The sequence below is a fragment of the Balearica regulorum genome, chromosome 1 (assembly GCF_011004875.1).
Source record: "Balearica regulorum gibbericeps isolate bBalReg1 chromosome 1, bBalReg1.pri, whole genome shotgun sequence".
In the NCBI taxonomy this organism is placed as follows: Eukaryota; Metazoa; Chordata; class Aves; order Gruiformes; family Gruidae; genus Balearica; species Balearica regulorum.
Genome location: NC_046184.1, coordinates 69,355,957 through 69,374,388, shown reverse-complemented (window position 1 = coordinate 69,374,388; position 18,432 = coordinate 69,355,957). Strand labels below are relative to the sequence as shown.

Here is an 18,432-nt window from a genome sequence, read left to right as displayed (position 1 = left end):
TAATACGGTCTCTGTGATTATCTTTGAAAATCTCAGCCTTTGATTGTCACATTCACAGCAAGAATGAATGATTTGGAATATAAACTCTATTTCAAGTGACAATATAAGCTCTAGTTCAGGTGGCAAGTTTGTCATATACAGGTGATCTAAGCTTTTGTCATCCCTTTTTTTTTTTTTCCTTCCCACCCCTCCCCCTTTCTTTTGCATCGTGGTATTTCACTGGAAAGGTAAAGTAGGATAATATTAATGAAGAAATTTTTTCCACTTTTCTGCAGTGTCCCAAGAGACACCTTGAAAGGGGTTGCTATTAATGTAGCAGTACTTCGTATTATAGTGCATTCACCTGTTTGGACATGCTTATGACTTTGATTTCCTGTGCGGCTTTTTCATTTCTTCAATTATTAACTTAAAAATATGTCAAATCAGAAATTTCTGGAACCTTTTTTTCTCCCTTATCGTCCTTTAGTATAAACTTTGATAGTAATTTTTAAGAGCTGAGATATGTCTCCTACTGTCAGATCAACACTGAAAAATTTAAGAGTCACCTCTTTACAAGAAGTGAATCATATGCAGTGAGAAGTAGTGCTCTCAGTACTCCCATCTGTCTCTTCCCCAAGGAAACGTTACATGGTGCTAGACTCACGGTGTACCTGTCTCTAGCAGCTGTGGACATGACATTGCTGTTCCACACACTTCTGTGCAGGTTCTTCTCTGGCATAGATAACGCATTAGCAGGAACGCACGTACCCATCTTTGTACACTTAGGTGTTTGCCGTTCGTGTCAGCGCTCAGTCAGTGCCTTCCATCCGTGTGCTGTACACGTACATCCTCCACTCAGTCACCTCCAAGAACTCAATCGTTACGCTTTTCGGGCAGCTGAGCTAAGGAATGACACTGTTTCCTTCGGACATACTGCTCAGCATGAAAGCAACAAGACTAGTTCTGCTTTTTTCAGCAAGAACAGGACAGACATCAGTGTCAGGTACTGGTGCAGACTGAAAGTGTCTCTGTGTAGACTTCTTGATTTTTATTTCTTTTTTCCCCTTGGAAATCCTTGCCTGCCTGCTGGGAATTTTCTCCTCATTTTCCCAATATATATGTTTGTGATATATTTGTGTGTGTGTGTACATATATGTATATATACAAAGACTTTTTTTAATGTGTGTATATATATATGTGCCCATGTGTATAGCTGCCTATTTCTTGTTTGGCTTTTTTTTTGTTTCTGTCTTTCTCATATATTACTTTGATTGTGTGGGGTTGGGGGTGGGTATCTGATTCAATAACTCTGTCTTCACCAATTCCTTGTTGTAGACTATTGGGGAGAGTCTTATTACAGTGACCTCATCGACTTGCACCTGGGTGGTATGTATAGCTGAACCTCCTGCTGACACTAACCCTGCTGACACTCCTCCCCACTCCTCCCTTCACCTAATTCTCCCATCCTTGGCTCACAAACAAGAAGAAAAGCCCTCTCACATGACCGGCAATAGCAGAACCCCTTTTCCAGCTCAGGAAGAGGAGATCCTGGCATGTTGCACAAACCATGTGTAAGGCTCCCTCTTCTGTTTTCCACAGTGCTGATTATTTCAAAATGTACTTACTGTTTTCACTCCAGCCACCTTTCCTGCTAGCAGTGGAAGGCCATCCTGGGTGGTTTTGTTTTTTTTTTTTTTTTTTGCTTCTCCTTTGCAAAGTCCAACTCTACCATCAAAATTCTCTTTAGGAAAATATTTTAACTTGAAGGGGACAGCAGGACTGACCAGCTCCCAAGAGCTAAGAGCACTGTAAACAATTAGTCATGCCATTGCCTCCCTCTTCCCCACCTGTGGCTCATTTGCTTCTTCCAAAAAAGCCAGAGTGTGTCGATGATCTAACAAAACCAAAATGCTCCCTCAAGGGACTTCAGAAACACTTGTAGACAACAGATACTTCTTCTTTCTTGTTTTGTCTTACTGTAAGTTAGGAGAGAATCTACTGTTAAGAGTTCCAGTCATTTTTGCTGGAATCTGCTGTTAGAGTTTCCAGACAGCCCAGTTTGCATCATTACAAAGCTAATAAGCTTCTTGCTATATTTGGGGTTTTGTTTTGTTGCGTTGTTTTGGGTTTTTTTGTTTTGATTTGATTTTTTTAATATTTCACTTAGTGCTAAGCATGCACATTACAGTGTTTAGCTTTCTTTTTTTCAGAAGCAATTATAATCCGGTTATCACTCTGCACCATGGTTCTGCTTTTCTTTAACTAATGTTACTTCCAGAATCCCTTAGTAGATGAATAACTTTTGGGTTGCAAATGGCATTTGCTTAGCATTTGCCTATCTTGAAAATTAAAATTCCCTGTGCTAGTTTGATCACCCTAAATCTGTTCTTATAAAATGAACACATCTGTCAGTGGATCCAAGAGAAAGCAAAGTCTGCTTGGTTGCCTTGTCATCTGAGAGTCTCATTTCATTTTTCTTTCGGAATATACAGTTGCTTGATCTAAGCTGTGTTTTTGTTGCGGGAGTGCATTACAGGCCAGCTCCGCTGGAATGGAAGATCCACACACTCTAGGCCTGATCCAAGACACATCACTAGAAGTCTTCCCCTGATTTCATTGTGTTCTGCATTTGATCCTTCAAACTTAATCTTGCCCAGGCTTTTAACCGTCACTTTTTCTCCTGCTCCAGGGGGAGGCTGTCCCACAAAGCATCTGTGTGTAGCTGTCTGTTGGGAATGACTCCAAATTGTCCTGGCACATCCACCTGAGTTAAGAATATCCACCTAAATTCAAATTTCAAAATGGAAGACTTTTCTCCTTAGTAGACCTAATTTGTTGCCCAGTTCCCCGTGCTAATTTTGATGCAATACTCCTCTGCTAGCCCTGTGCTTCATTCACTGTTCACTCTGGCACTCTTTCCTGGGGTATCTACTGCAGAGACACTTTGAAACCCTCTTCCAAGTTATGTCTGTCAGGGCTGGCCCATACTCTTATGTGCATAGAGTAGGAGCTGTAAAAGGGTTAATGCTGAATTACGCTTAACAGACCCTTATCCCTGTTTAATGCTATTTCCACTATACCTGTCCCTCCTCCTGCTTCTCCTCCTAATGCCTCTTTAGAGACAGCGATCCCATCAAAATCACGAATAGTGGCTTTAAGAAAAGCAAAATAATCTTTACTTAAAGGGACACTGTCACTTAAAAAATTACTGTTGCAGAAAATCTTAATTGAAAATTTAATTTACTATTTATCTTTTTTTGCGTGTTTGCTTTTTCCATTTCTCTGAACTCAGAGTGTCACCCCAGAGTGGTCATTTTTGATCTTCTATAACAGGCTGATTTTATTTATATGGTGACTCAGTCACTTTGGCTTCCAACAAAAAACATGAACATTGTCTCTGATTAAAAACGGTTGATATATTTTAAAACTATATCAAGTTTCTGCTCATCTCAAAAATACCTTTTTCGAATCAAACTTTAAAAAACTTTATTGGGCAGTATCCCTTTAAATGCAGTGAGCCAGTATAGCCTGCCTGGTGTATGTGGCTTTATAGTATTGTTTTGTTGCCTCTGTAATTTGCTTGATACTGCTTTTGGGGCTGCCAGAACACTTTAGCCAGAAGGGATACATTGCTCTGATGATACTTGTCACTATTCAGTGGCAGATTTAGAGCTTGGCTTCAAAATTAACATGTCTGTGCAGGATGCTGCATCTGGGTGAAGTGCCATTAAAATCCCTGAAGCACCATGTGGCTGCGTGGTCCTGCTGAGCTCTGTAAGCAGCTTGGATGGCTGCGTAGTTAACCATTCTACTGGAAACTTGCATCTCTGAGGCATAGGCATGACTCTAGACTCATGCTGTCAGTAGAATTATAAGCAAAATTGCAAAATACTTTGAAAAGTTATCTGTAAGTTACTAATAAATTTTGAATTATTAGGGCATTCATTTATTCTGGGTTTTCTTTACACTACTTGAGTTGCGTTTCATTTAGTTGTTACAGGTTGCGCAACAACTTCTGCAAGGGAGTGGTAACTTCTGACATCTTTGGTCAAGTTCCAGTTTACAGGATTACAGATTGCTATCTTAACTACCCCCGTGCTCTGCTCAGATGCCATAATCCTCTCTTCCGGTTCTAAAATGTCATGTACTGTTGCTGTAAAACAGATGTTTCACTTCACGCTACAGATTGTCACATTTCAATTCTGAGTAATTATTCCTATGTGTATATCATATATGCAGTTATGTTAAAAGAACATTACAAAGGTTGCAAAGTCAACTGAAATTAAGATTTTTGTATTATGTTCTTATATCAACAGATATGTAACCTTTAGATCCACTGCAGAGAACTCTCTCTTACCCTTATGGAGTAACTGGTAGCAACACTAGGTTGTCTCTGTAGATCCTCATGGAGAGGAAATGGGACACGGTCAGTGGATTTCACAATGTTTGCTGGCAGCTGTGGTGAGACTTGAAAACATGGGATTCTGAGGCAGACACTGGAAGGATGCAGTGGTCTGGTGGATACGCACTCTTTGTCCCTTTTATTCCCTCTTTCCAGACAGTCCTTGTCCTAATCCTGTCTTTTTTTCCATCCAAAGCTCCTTACCCCACCTCCATTTTCTTTCTCAGTCCCAGTTGCTGCTTCTCAGGCATTTAATTTTAATCCTACTTTCTTGACAAAGAAATCCTAGTATTCTACCTTTCAGACCTCCTGTTCCTCCCTACTAGCTGTTCTAGTCTTTCATGCCTGCTCTGGTCTTCCCACTGACTCAGTCCCCGCAGTCTCAATCCCTGCCTCTGGCCTTCTCCCAGAATTTTTGGGCTCTGCTCCCTCTTCTACCCAGCATCATTTGTCTGGAAATTTGTAGGTCATATCTCCTCCACAAATCTGCCTTCTCCTTTTACCCCTTACCCCATTTTCCCCTCTCCTCTCTGTCTCTTCTCCTTTAGTAGTTTGCATTCTTAGTCTCTTTGCTTAATTAGTCCGAGCCTCAGTTTCTCCTTACCCACTGGTTCCTTGTCCCAGTTTGCTCCTCATCTGCCTGTGGAAAGTACCTCCATACTTCCCTCTGGCTTCCAACAAGCAGGTTCCTTTTCCTTGCACCCAGCAGGGAATCACTGAGGAAACAGCTGCACGCTCCTGTCTTGCTTTGCTCTTGGCTGGAGTATGCTGAGAAAGGCAAGAAGGACGTAAGGGGGAGAGCTGCTATGTTTGATAGTGCTGATTTCAGACTTATGTTCCCCTTTCTTGACAAGAGTCTTATGAACATCAGGTAAACAGGAGAAAAAAGTACGATCGTGGTTTTTTTTAATTCTTTGTACATTGTTTAAAGCATACTCTACAACAACTTCACTTTTTATTAGCTTATTTAAAATACTGGAGCTGACTATGTCCTTTAAAGTCCCACAGATCTAACTGCAGGGCTGGAGTCTGATATACTCAAGAGAGAACAGTCCTATTTTCTTGTGATTGGCAAACACAGCTCTCCTGGAAGAGGAGTGGAGTTGTAAGATAAACATTGTTTTCGCAGTCTGCAGTTGCTTTTGACACTGAAGTGAATTGGCAACATGTTTTCTTTGCTGTAAATTTGCAGCAGGAAAGAGCACTTGATAAGCAGAACTTGTTAAGTATAAATCGAGTACTTGCTAGGGACTGGAAGGAAGCAATTGCCATTTACCTGCTGCTTTCTGCAAACCTCTCACAACTGCACACAGAAACTAACAGTCTTGAGAGGCAGAGCCAGTGCAGGACTGTACTAATTCTGACTGCATTTTGAAGTGCCTTGAGGTCTAGTGGAAGCAGAAGACTGTGCAGTCATTTGTGTGTGTATTCAGCTCCAACTATTGCTTTCCTTAGTTTTCTTTCCCCTCCCCACCTTCCCCCACCTCTGCTGGACAAATAAAGGTGTGGTTCAGTTTGCATGACAATTCAGTGGTCTATTGAGTTTTCCCCAGGTTTCTTTTAGTGATGGTACTTTAGAGGATATTGGTTTTGACACAGTTTTAGTGAACTGTTGTCAGACACAGAGTGATGCATTTATGCAATAGTTGTCAGAATCCTTGCCCTCAGCTTTATAATTCCTGCAGTTGTGTGCATGCTGTTCTCCAAGAGATGGCTTTCTGTATTCTTGCTCTTTTACAATGCTGCTGTTGAACAACTTCACCACATAGTAAAGTTGGAATGCTTTATTTTTCAGTACTTGGGTTTCTGACCATAACTGATTTTTAAAAGATGGGAAAGAAGATACTTCCTGTGATCAGTGCTCAGTTTGTCTTACTGATCTCTTTTGGACTGATCCTTATTTTAAGGGCTGAGTTAAAATTAGAGCTCCTAGTCGGCCTGCTAAGTGAGTGATGGAAGTTGTTAGTAGAATAAGAATTTCTAAAGTGTCATGCTCTTAGCTTGTGAGGTCAAGTGCCAGCATAATGGTTCATGAGAAGTGAGATTAGTCTTAGAGCTGGATTTCCTGCCTGGTGGTGCTGATTTCCAAACTGTCTTGGTTAGTCAGCAATATAGAAATCAAACTCTTTGGATGTGAAGCTTGCAAAGGATGTGATCCTATTTGGTCTGTGGTACATCTGTTCAAGTCATTTTGATCTGCAGTGGCTCACCACTTCTCAGAAATCATCACAGTGCTCCTACCACAGGGCATGGGCAAATAGTGAAGGGGATCAGTGTGAGCTGTAGCTTGGGGATGATGGTGTCTACCATCTCAAACTTTCTGCTGTGCTTTCTTCATCCTGATCGATCATTTTTATTACTGTGCTTCAGATTATGAAGAAGTGTTATATAGCTACAGCAGAAAAGTACAAAACCAGTCTGAAGTATTGCTTCTTAAACAACAGGAAAATGAAAAGTAGAAAGGAAGACAACAGTCCAGTGTAGCCTGTGTAAGAAAGAACGTACAATGAAAAGGAAGGTATATTTTCATGATGGCTATACAATTTGTGTTCCTTGTTTTGAAGAGGCTTTGGAGCTATGGTATTTATTCTTGGCCTGGTTCTTGGTTTCCACCACTGTAGCAAAGTCTGCAATCCCTCAAGGGTTCTGTGACAAACAAGGTCTTCCTTGTCATGGCTGCATGAAAGATTTCCCAGAAAGATCTGGGAAAGGCTTCTTTTCACAGGTGCAAGATAATTCCAATCACTTTATTGATGGGATGTGGCTAATCTACAAGGCAGAGCTTCTACCTCTCCAGGATATTCAGTGTACTTGGGAGCCGGGGCACGCTCCTTTCCTCAATGAGCTGCAGCTCCTGGCCCCGCGCTGATCACCCCATGTGCCCTTCTAAATGCCTCTGCTTGCCAGCAGCTTGGGCTGCTGACCTCTGCTTTGAAGGCTTTGCACGCCTTCAGAAAAGTTGACCTGCGGCGTTGAAAAGGAACAACTTGTGATTAACAGAGTCTGTTAGTGGATCTGCCTCTCTGGGGGGGGGGAAAGAGGTGATAATTTTCTGTCCAGAAGCTGTAGCTGCACCTCAGATACTTGCTGACAGCACAGAGGGAACCTATGGGGTGAATGGTCATAGAGGTGGCTCTTCTTTTGCCCTTCAGCTCCCTCCAAAGGAACTGCCTCAGCAGGCAGTGGGTAGCTTGTGTGGCTGCTGCCAGCAGCACTCTTTCCCTGCTGTGGATGAAGACCTGTATTACCAGACCTGGCCTGGGTTTTTTTGGTGGTGGAGGAGACTTGAACAGAACTGAGGGTTGTTTATTTTTTTTTTAAATTTGCTTGACAAAAGAGTTTCCCATCTGGCCCTGACTCCATGGCCAGGAAAATTATCTTGCAGTGGTGATCATGTTTTTAATTTAATGAGACCACGAGGTGGTGATTTCTCTTCTCTAAACAATAACGTAATAATAATACTATTTACTGTAGGATTAGTAATGGCTTTGGGAGAAATAAGACAACACGTAAGGATTTCTGTAATGTAATTGGACAAGCGATAAGGGCAAGGTAGATGAGACACCATATTGTGAACCAGGTTGTTGAATAGTTCTCCTTTTTGATAGTACTGGACAAGGAGTGTTCAGCTTTTTCCCAGGATTGTCTTTCAACGTACATACACACAGTGAGAGCTCTTGCTGTGAAGTTGTATTTTTAAAAAATTAACCTTGACAGGAATGTGAATGATCTGATGATACATTCACTGTCTACAATTATCAGCTGGCTGAGAGAATGCTGTTTCCATTTACCAAGTGATCTTTTTTTCCCTCCCAGTTCTCTGTTTTCTGAAATGGTTAAGAGGCCTTTTCTTGAAAGAGTTCATCTGAAAGGATAGTGAAATATGTGACATGGAATACACTTACAGATTGGTTACTGTCAGTGAAAAATCTTTTTCCATTTCAGGAAATAAGATAAAAGAGGTTTTTTTCTCTTAAAATTAGAAAGTTCCTATTTCAGTCTGCTTAGAGTCTGTATCGTGTGTCAATACTATCAGCAAGGGTGGGGAGGCAGTTTTCATGACTATCACCTTAGAGAAGTTTTAAAAAAATATATTTAAAATTCTACTGCATGATATGTTTTATAAAACTTGCGTCTTTAGATTATGGCACTTTTTGGACATCATAATTTTCACAGCTTTACAGAACCATAGGAGGTATGTTTTCAGGTTGCACTTTCCTCTGTCTTTGCTGTTCAGGACCTCCAATACATAAGGAACACTTTTTTAAGCCTTGCTAAGCATCCTCGTCTGGACAGAAGTTGTTTCCAAAGCAATTTTAATGATCATATAACCGGTATTCACTGATGCAACTATAAATTACAGCTGGAGTAGTTGGAAAGGATCTTAATAGTACAGGTTATGTTCATTATCTTACTGAAAAGCAATGTTAACATTTCCAATATAGTAGGACTATTATAGATACCATGAACTTTGTAACTTGATTCAAGGACAAATTTTCCTTAGACAAGAGTGGGAGGGTAATATTTCTGTTAAAAAAATAGGACAACTAAGAGCAAAGGAGGAAAACACAATTGCAAGGAGTGAGCTCCGTATCACAGTCTTCTGCTATGAAAGTCCTGTGGCTTTTTCCTGGAGACTACGGATGGTATCTTCTCCTAGTATCTGACCATTTGCTCACTGATGACAAAACTTAGTAGTTTGTGGCCCTGTCACAATGAGATGAATGGCATTTTCACATACCAGGTATTTATTTTCAGATCAAATGTAGGCAAATTCGGAGTTCCTCACCAAGTCTTATATGTCCATGGTTTGAAATTTATAAATACAGCTGCACTTGAGTTATCAACATTCACCCGCACACCACAATTCTGAATGAAATCTCAAACTATGAAAAATTGAAGTGGATTTTTCCATACAGTTAAATGTCCATCTCCTGACCTCCCCAAAATAGTGGTTAGACAAAGTTAGAGTGTTAAAGCTTATATAGAAGAATTAATGTTGAATAAGATAGGATGTGAAATAAAAAATATAATAGGTATCATGCACTAAATGCTCTGCTTTGTGTGGAAGCTTATTGTTCACAGTGCCTTTGCGGTTTGGATGTTTTCTTGTTTGTTTTTGCTTTTGTAACCTAATCTGTGAAATGGCAGTTGTAGATAAAAGGCCTAGTGTTTTTTTCATTTTAAATGAAGAAGTTGGAAAATTCAGAACAACTGTAACTAAGGTTCTGATACTGTCAACTAACGTTGGTATGATGCTTTATTTGTCACTGTCATATGGCCAACTGTGGCACCTCTCCTAATGTTGCCCCTTCCTGCTCCCAGTACAGAGGTTTCTTCCTGTCTGAGAAAGCCGCGCTGCTCGGTCACAGGCTTTGAAGCTGATGTGCTTTCCCTCACTCCAGTGTGTCCTCTGTGTGCTGGTCTAGTTCTGTGATGGTCCCTTCTAAAGCCTTCCCAGTTCACTGGTAGCCTCGTTCTGTAAAGCTGTCTCCAAACCATGTGTATCAAGCTCTGCTGACTTCTCCAAAATAAGCGTTATTCTTACCATATTATTGTTGTGGAGTTTATGCCTTTTCCCGACACAGAAATGCCTCCTCTTTATAAATGCAGTTGTGCATTGAGAGCAGTAAGTGTCCGGTTCTGCTAGCTCTGATGTTTCAGGCTTATCACCTTCTTGGTGCACATGTTCTCCTGTAACTATTAGTGATGTTGGTTATTTCCTACTGTTTGTCTTTGTAACGTTAAATAATTCTCAGTGTTGAAACAGCTGAACCATTGTAGAAATAAGGAATGTTTGTCCTTCACTGGTGACAGAAAAGAAGAAAAAGATTCAGTAAGGCACTGATGCTAACAGGACATGTAAGCTTTAAAACGCTTTGTGAAATGAGAGTGTCAAGGGAGAGCTTTAAATTTACTCTTTTAACTCTGCAAAGCCCTCAGCTGGTCATTGCCCCCACAGACCCTGATGTGAATCACTTTTTTATCCATGCAAAAGCCTTTTCCCCTCTAAGCACAACAGTACACATGTACTCACCATACTTGACACAGCAGATCCTGGCAGGCTGGTTCCACATTAATCAGATTGTCCCTGTGATGTTCCCTGTCTGAAGGAATTATTTTCCGTTAAAAAAGGACACTTTTGCCATCAGTGGATGGTGCCATGGTGATAAAAGCATGGTCCTGATAAAGCTTTAAGGTAGGGCGGCTGCTTACAGCTGGTGTCTAACGCATGCAGGCGAGACTTTTTGTAACCCTGCTTGAAATTTGACATTTATCAGCAGAAGTTAAATATTCATCTCTGCTCATCCTGACATCTTGTTCACAAACCTTTCTGTTAAAGACCATGTGATTGAAAAATGTACATTAGGAAAAAGTACAGTAACAATAACCTCCTGCCTGGTATTTGTACAGCTCAGTAAGAGTTCACCAGTACCTCAGTCTACCTCTTACCTGTTATCTGTGCTTATTAGGGACATTATTCATCTGTAGACTATATCCCTTGTTTCTGCTTCTCCATTTCTTGTATTTTTTTCTTTTCTTTTCTTCTTGTGTTTCCTTTCTTTCTCACTCTTATGCTTTTTGTCCTTTGCTTGTCTTTTATTTCACCCCTTTCCTCCTCTTCCGTTCCACTTCCAACTTCCTCTTCCTCTCCTGCCTCTTCCTCTTCCTCGTTTGATCCTATTGAAGTTGAGCCCAATGCCGGGACACCACGTCGTAGACCTCTCTCCTTCTGCCCTTGCTGTGCCCATGAAGGTAACGTAACCTCACACGCTCCCCGTTCTCCTTGACCACAGCTGGGTTGTCATAGCAGCACTAGTCAGCTAGTGAACACAAGGTCCCCAGCCCTTTTCTTGCTGTGTTCCCAAACCAACCTTCTCAGTGGCAATCTGGTAGCCAGCTTCTCTGAGCCTGTGGCAAGTTATTAAAGGTACAGTATCCCTTTTGCTAGTCCCAGCTGTGCTAGGGAAGGTGTAGCAACTGGGAGGGACATTGGGCAGCAGTGGTGGGAGCAGTAATGTTAACTTGAAAGTTTCTGTTTTCATTTGATGGCTTCAACTTCTTTATTTCTCCTGAAAGATGTTTGGAAGGTGGGGTAAGGGAAGACAATCCGCTTCCTTAAATGTGGCCTTTTAATTAGTATATTTGTATTAAAGGAATATTGTGTCTTTATAAGGACTGGTTTGCAAAAGCATCCTTGAACTTAAAGAACCAACAAACCTTAAGCTAGACCAGTTTTCCCTCATCTGTCTTGCTGAGTACATTCTTTAACTGTCCCAAATGGAGTTTGCTGTAGAGTTTCCATGGCCAAGGCATGGGGGAAGGGGTTGTCTGTGTGTGTTCATGGTGTAATTTTGCTAACCACTTACTCTGCTTTCCATGGTGCTCCCTCACATCAGTTGTCAGTGCTCCCTCTCCAATCCTCCCATTATTCCTCTGCTCATTGGCTGTTTAAAAATACTTACGTATTTCATAGGTCAGTAGCGTTGTGGTTTTGGCTTTTTCTTAGAGGCATTTGTTTTTTATACATCCTGGCATTGGAAAGGATGGGGAGACTTCCCAGTGTTTTCATGGCGCCACAGCACTGGACATCTGCATGTACAGTCTCCCTCTCCTGTCGCCACACGGGCATATTGTGCAGAGATGCTCAGAAAGGAATGCTTGGAACTGAGCAACACACTGGTGTAAAGTCCACAGAGCCGGAGGCTCTTAGGGTGGTACAAACGGGTCTGGTGTTCCTGAAGGGAGTTTTTCAAAGGCAGGTATTCTCAGCCTAAGGTGCAGTTTACTAGGAGTTGTAGGCTCTCCTTTGTTTAGCTCCAGTGCAGCAATTCTCTGAGATCCTAAGGGTGGAGACAGGGCACGGCACAGGTCTGAATTAACTAGCCCTTAATGTGGTATTTGTGAAGTGTTTCCCAGAGTCTGAATAGTAAGCTTGCTGCTTGATTATTTTTAGCATCAAAATGACAATTTGAGAGTTTTTGCTCTTGATGTAGATAGTATGTATCCATAGTAACAGACATAGACAGGGATGCTAGTTACTTTAGGATGCCTAGGTCACATGCAGTGCAAGCTGATAGGGTGCAGCAACCCGAAAATACTGTTAAGCTTGATTCAAGGCCTTGCCCCTGCCTCCACTTCCATGCAGGCAGGCGCATTGCTTGCGTCCTTGATGGTGTCTGATATAAGTCACAGCATTCATCTGCAGGTAGTTCAGTGTGGAATCAGTGGCCCAGACCAGGTGATTGCTAGGAGGAGCCTCCTCGTAAGCTCTTGCATTTGATAAATATCAACAGAAGGCTTTGGGAACAGCATTCTGCAATTTATTCCACCTAACTCCTGACAGATATGAGATTCATTAGTGGACTACTGACTAAGTTTAGGAGTTGGTTTTAAAATAAATGAAATACCAACTGAGAGTTCTGTACTAGGTGACCAAGGCCCAAGGTATTTTTATTCTGCTTTGATATTAGCAAATGTGCCTAGGGATTCTTTTTCTTTCCAGTGCTGATGTGTGCAACACAGTAGAAGTAGTTTCTGTGTTCACTGTGCAGGGGGGATCTTCAAGATGGATAGATATATGTGGCTAGAAGGACCAGTCAGAAAAGATTTATTTAGCTATTGAAAAAAGAAAAGACAAGATGTTACTTTTGGCCAGTAAAAGAAAAGATTGAGGACATGCAATTGAAGAAAATAAAGGTAAAACACATGGAGTGGCAATTGAGTCATTTCTGATAAGCATACACTTAAGTAGCTGGCATGAGGATCTATAAAGTTCTTCTAATGAAAGGAAAAGTGAAATACATACAGAAATCTGGGCTTTCTGCATTAAGACTGAGGAAGAAACAAGCAATCACAAGAAAAATCAGAAAGTAAAAAAAAAAAAAAAGAAATAAAATCAGGCTCCAAAGAGAAGAGAATCCTTTTGGAGGTGACTTCCACTCTTCTGTGTGCTGTAGGCAAACTGAATGGACCCGGCTTGGGGAGTGCTCTGGCAGCATCTTGCTCGGCTTTCTTTGCACATTTTGCCCCATTGTTGTTTTTGCAGTTTGGGCTTGTAAGGATTGCAGGGTGTTACCTGAAAACTTACCAGGTTTCCTTTTTGGCAGGCATGGGTAAGAAGGATGATCCCAAGCTGATGCAGGAGTGGTTCAAGCTGGTGCAGGAGAAGAATGCCTTGGTTCGCTACGAGTCCGAACTGATGATATTGTGAGTGAACGTGCAAAGCTTCAAAAGGGGGATTATGTTACAAATTGTATTGGAAGATCTGTCAGTGCTGTCTTCCCTATAATGCCAGGAGGTCAGCAGTATCTTGGGCTGATTCTTGGCTGAGATATGAATCCAAGTATGCTTCAGAAGAGTGGTAGAAGAAGGAATAATAGGAATGATTAGGAATGAAGGTTCCAACTATTTGTGCACATGCAGAAGTATGGATGTGTGTTTAAGCCTGTGGATGTCTGAGCCCTTCCCAAGCTGTTCTTGGATAAAACACATCTTGTTCAAACATTTCATGCAGAAATAGTGGGTGATTCCTTCTGGTTTTGTTAGAGTCCATTTTTAAGTGTAACCAAAAGTGTTTAATTCAGTCACCTTTGCCGTGTGGTCCTCTGCCTGCAGCAGGACCCCAGTGCTTCTCATTTGGGCTCACACGATAAGTGAGTGAGTGTCAATGAAACTGGGAGTTTTCTCAGTCCCCATGCTGCAAATTCACTGAAATTTGTTTCTGAGTATGTCAGCTGAGCCAGGCAGTGTGGAAGCTGCTGTCTTAGTGCCTCTGTCAGAAAAGCCCCAAGGTGTTGTCTGCATTGGAATCTGAAAAGGCAATGGCCTGACATCTCCTGAGTTGTAAATGACTTTGCCTTTAGAGTGGGAAATGGCAGGAGATACGTAAAGTATAATTTTGCAGTGATTGCAGATTTGTTTGTTCCTTTACGCTGTTTTAGATTTAATCCCATCCATAATCCACTCAGCTTTCTGTATTGCACTGCCTAGCTCTGAAGGTAAAGAACCTGAGATGCTGAAAGTACATTTAAATCTTTAAAAAAAATATATATCTTAGGTGTTTTAAGAGTTGTTCCAAGACAGTTTGGTAAAATGCATAGCAGATACCTAGAGAGGGAGCAGAAATTGAGAATGGATATGAAGCAATATATAGGGAATTTTAATATACCCAGAACTTGGATTCCTGATCTTTCCCTTTCAGCGCTCGGGAGCTAGAACTGGAAGACAGGCAGAGTCGATTACAGCAGGAACTCCGGGAGAGGATGGCAGTAGAAGGTAAGAGCAAAAGGGAACATTTCATGGATCATATGTGCATATTTCTAGCCTTGTGTATGCTGATAGTTTTTGATATCTCTGTAGATCATCTGAAGACAGACGAAGAGCTCTCAGAGGAGAAGAGGATCCTGAACGAGATGCTAGAAGTAGTGGAGCAGAGAGATTCTCTTGTGGCTCTCCTTGAGGAGCAACGGCTTCGAGAAAAAGAAGAAGATAAGGACCTGGAGGCAGTCATGCTTTCCAAAGGTTTTAGCTTGAACTGGTCCTGAGCTTAACACATTTACCTCTGCTGGTCTGTGTTGTCCAGTTGGCCTACCCTAAGTTCGCCAGAATTTCATGGATAGGAAGATGTTGAAGGGGAAACCTCCGACAGCACGCAGGGATTTGGGTTGAAGCACTCAGAAGCCTTTTGATAAGTGTGTTGGTTCCAGAAGCTTAAGTTTTACATGTCTGTAAGCCAAGTTGAAGATAATGAGTTGAGACTGTGGAGTCTCCTTGAGGTCCTGTACAATGGACCGTATTTTTGTGGGGAGTAGGAGGGAGAGGAACAATCCACGTGTGGGGAAGGAAGTTAAGGGAAGAAGTACCCTTAACTAAACTGGATTTATGGCGGTCCATTCCTTTCCCCTTTTTACTACACCAGTTCTAATAAAAGGGAGGGAAGTGGCAACCCTCTCTGGAAAACCACAGCAGCCTGTAGCAGCCTGTATGGTAGAGTCAGCTGTCTGAGAGAGCTCCAGAATCCCAGGGCAACACCTTCTTTGCTTTAGCCTTCCTCCCCACCAAAGAAAGCTGCAGTTGATCATTATGGATATGAAGAAATACGAGGCAGAGACAATACTACTAGTATGCATGATGGAATTCTCTGCCTCCTGGTTTTGAGAGAGATGTGGGCATCAGAAGACTCTCTCCCTATCATAGCCTCCTAAACCTTCTTGTGGGGGAAAAAAGGGGAGAAGAGAGAGGGAAGATGCCCTCCTGCTTTGCTACACACTGGAGAGACAGCTACTGCTGGCCTTAGTCTTCATGGCCACAGCTCAGAGGCTGGTGGGCTGCTTTGTTGTTTTTGTTGTGACTGTTTTGACACTGGAAAATACTGACTGTGGGACAGTGGTAAGTGTGTGCTGGGGCAGGGGTGTTACCAGGCGGCATTCCCTGGCTGTTAGGCTCCTAAAAGGGAGAAGCCCTTAAGTGACTGAACCACCATTAAGACTTTTCAGTGTTTTTATTTTTTCCTCTGTATTTTGTTTTTGCACATTGGAAATGAAGCTTAAGACCTGCCTGGGCCCTCAGTCACTTTGACCCTTTTATGTCAATTAACTTATTTTTTTAATACTTGAAAGAAGATTCATTTTTGTATCTTTTAGGAAAAAAATGGATGAATGATGGGTGTGTGTGCCTGCTGCATCCTACAACTTCCACTTCTAAATTACTGGACGTTGTTACCTGTGGCTATTTATTAGTGTTCTTATTAATAATTTGATTGTTACACATATTTGATTGTGGAGGGAGTGTTTTAACTCTTTTAGAGAAAAACACTACTGTGGATTGGTCCCTGCTTCACAGCAAGGGCAGCCTTTATGGACCCACTGATGCGTCCTGCCCTAGGAGTTTTCCTTTATGACAAAATCCTGCGCAGTCATGGAGTTGTAAGAATCTACTTGTGTTCCTAGCATACTTTTCTTCTGCATCCCAGATTCTCTCTGTTGGACTAATAAACCTATAATTTATTTAAATTTTACATTTTTATAACAAGAAAGCCAAAACTGTGAGGTAGAAATATCCCATATGTGTCTCTCTCCCTGAAAGAGGGGACCCTCACACTCCTGAGATACAGCTAGAGGGACTTCCATGAAAACAAAAATAGCACATTTCCTGCTGCATCTGTTGGAAGAAGCTCCTCTTGGCTCAGCTAATGAAGCTGCTGCTTTTCAGCCAGGAGGGTACTCGCTGTAATCGTACATTAAGCAATGAGCAGGACATGCACTGAGCAATTCAGCACCATTCACTGTTTGACAGATTCCCTGAGCAGACTACATCCTTCGCTTGTCCCGCAGAGCTGAAATAGCACTGTGCATTGGGTATGCGTCCCGTCCTTAGCGTGCTGTGTTAAGAGGCTTTTCCCCCTTGGGATGATGACTATTTTCTTGTTAAAGATGTACTAAGCCTGTTCCCCAGTGTCGTTGAGAAAGTGTCCGATTCCCAAGGATATTCATACAGTCTACCGACCCCTTCAGCTTGAACTTAACACTGTTGGTGCAACGTACCCCAGCAGGGCTGAACATCCTTTAATTTTTTGCCCCAGGACAAAAGTTAGCATGGTTTCTTGCTGATGGCTCTCTACCTCCTTCAGAGAGGTATTCTGTAAGCCAGGGTCTACGATCTGAATATTTAGATTCACCTCTGACTCAAGAGCATGCCTCAGGCTGAGGAAGAATGGGCAGGACTGTTCCTAGGGACTCTGCGCGGTGCTAGTTGCTAACTGTGGAAATGTGTTTTTTCAGCCTCAAGTGTTCCCCCGTTATCCCCCCTAGCGTTTTCTGCTAAGATGTTACCAACTAAATCCCGATGCTCATGAAACCAAGCAGACAGGCAGCTGCAGTGCTATTTAGTAATTATGCATGTGAGCAAGTGGTACCTGCTATACCAGCATCACAGACTGTTGGCTTACCAACAGGATATTCCTCCCCTGTGCCAGGGCAGGGGCCAGCTGCACAAGTCCAACTGGCAGTTTACACAGCCTGCGTTTGAGGGGCCAGTGGAAGCTGGAGAGGATGAGGGAAGAAAGAGGGAAGCTAGACACAGTTTATTGTAAACTGTCTTGCAGAGAGAATTGGCCTCAGCCCATTTCATAGGGCACTAGGTATATGGACCACATCTGACTTTTAACAAAAGATCATTGAATGGGAGCTGTAGAACAGAAGGAAATCCTGAAGAAGTACCAGATTACTACTTTTCCCTTTCATGCTGGGGGATGCTGGCCAAATCTTTGCAATGCTGAAGAGTGATAGCACTTGAGGGTGTAATGCCCTATTGGAGGGGAAAACCACATACTGTAAACCTGAACTCTTTAGGTTATGCTGAAGGCCTTCAGCACTGAGAATGAAAATGAAGAGCTAGCATTGCACACACAAATTAATTAAAAATGCACGAAAGGGAATGTTAATAGCCTTTTTATATCAAAATGGTTGAAAAAGGCACAACTTGTATTTGCTGTTCAGTTGCACTTTAAGAATATGACTTGCATATCAGCTACTGGGTTTTTTTACTATCTGAATATTTTTAATTCAAATTTTATATTTTTAAAGCTGAAGAAGGCTCTTGTGACCACAAGATCCCTTATTTGTATCAGAATCCAAGTAGGATGTTCTAGCTCTTTGTGCTGCCCAGGTGGGCAGTAGCACATGACTAGGGCCATGTGCGTTCAGTGATGTGTCCATTTCATGTGGCAGGGGAGCGAAAAGGCCCTCGGCTTCCGAGAAGTGGGCACACAAGGGCATCCGTCCCCACGTGACACGTCTGTACCAGGGGCTGGCCGCTTCCTCCCGGCAGTAGGTAGGAGGAGAGCCGAGCTTGGAACCTAACCTGTGTTTGTTCTGAACCGGGCACACTGAGGATGGGGCAAGGACTTCAGTCCCCTATGGGGAACAGAGGGAGGAGGATACCACCTCCTGGAAACACCCAGGAGACAAATGAGGATGGGGGAGCGAGGACTGCCACAACAACCAATCTGCTGTTTTCACAGTACAACTTTTTTCTTTTTTTACTGTTCT

General features: G+C 42.2%; 1 protein-coding gene across 13 annotated transcripts in view; it reads left to right on the top strand.

Annotated features, from left to right (window-relative positions):
- MICAL3 (microtubule associated monooxygenase, calponin and LIM domain containing 3) overlaps window positions 1–17,582 on the top strand; it is a 164,261-nt gene extending 146,679 nt beyond the window's left edge. For 9 of the 13 annotated variants that reach the window (XM_075757211.1, XM_075757201.1, XM_075757181.1 and 6 more), the window contains 4 exons: window positions 11,072–11,137; window positions 13,492–13,591; window positions 14,586–14,659; window positions 14,744–15,067. In XM_075757211.1, coding sequence (XP_075613326.1) covers window positions 11,072–11,137; window positions 13,492–13,591; window positions 14,586–14,659; window positions 14,744–14,928 — 425 coding nt within the window. In that variant the 3' untranslated portion in view covers window positions 14,929–15,067. Of the gene's footprint in view, window positions 1–1,314; window positions 1,366–11,071; window positions 11,138–13,491; window positions 13,592–14,585; window positions 14,660–14,743 lie in introns of all 13 variants that reach the window. The other 4 variants (XM_075757236.1, XM_075757134.1, XM_075757221.1 and 1 more) reach the window with 4 other exon arrangements.
- The last annotated feature ends 850 nt before the right edge of the window (window positions 17,583–18,432 follow it).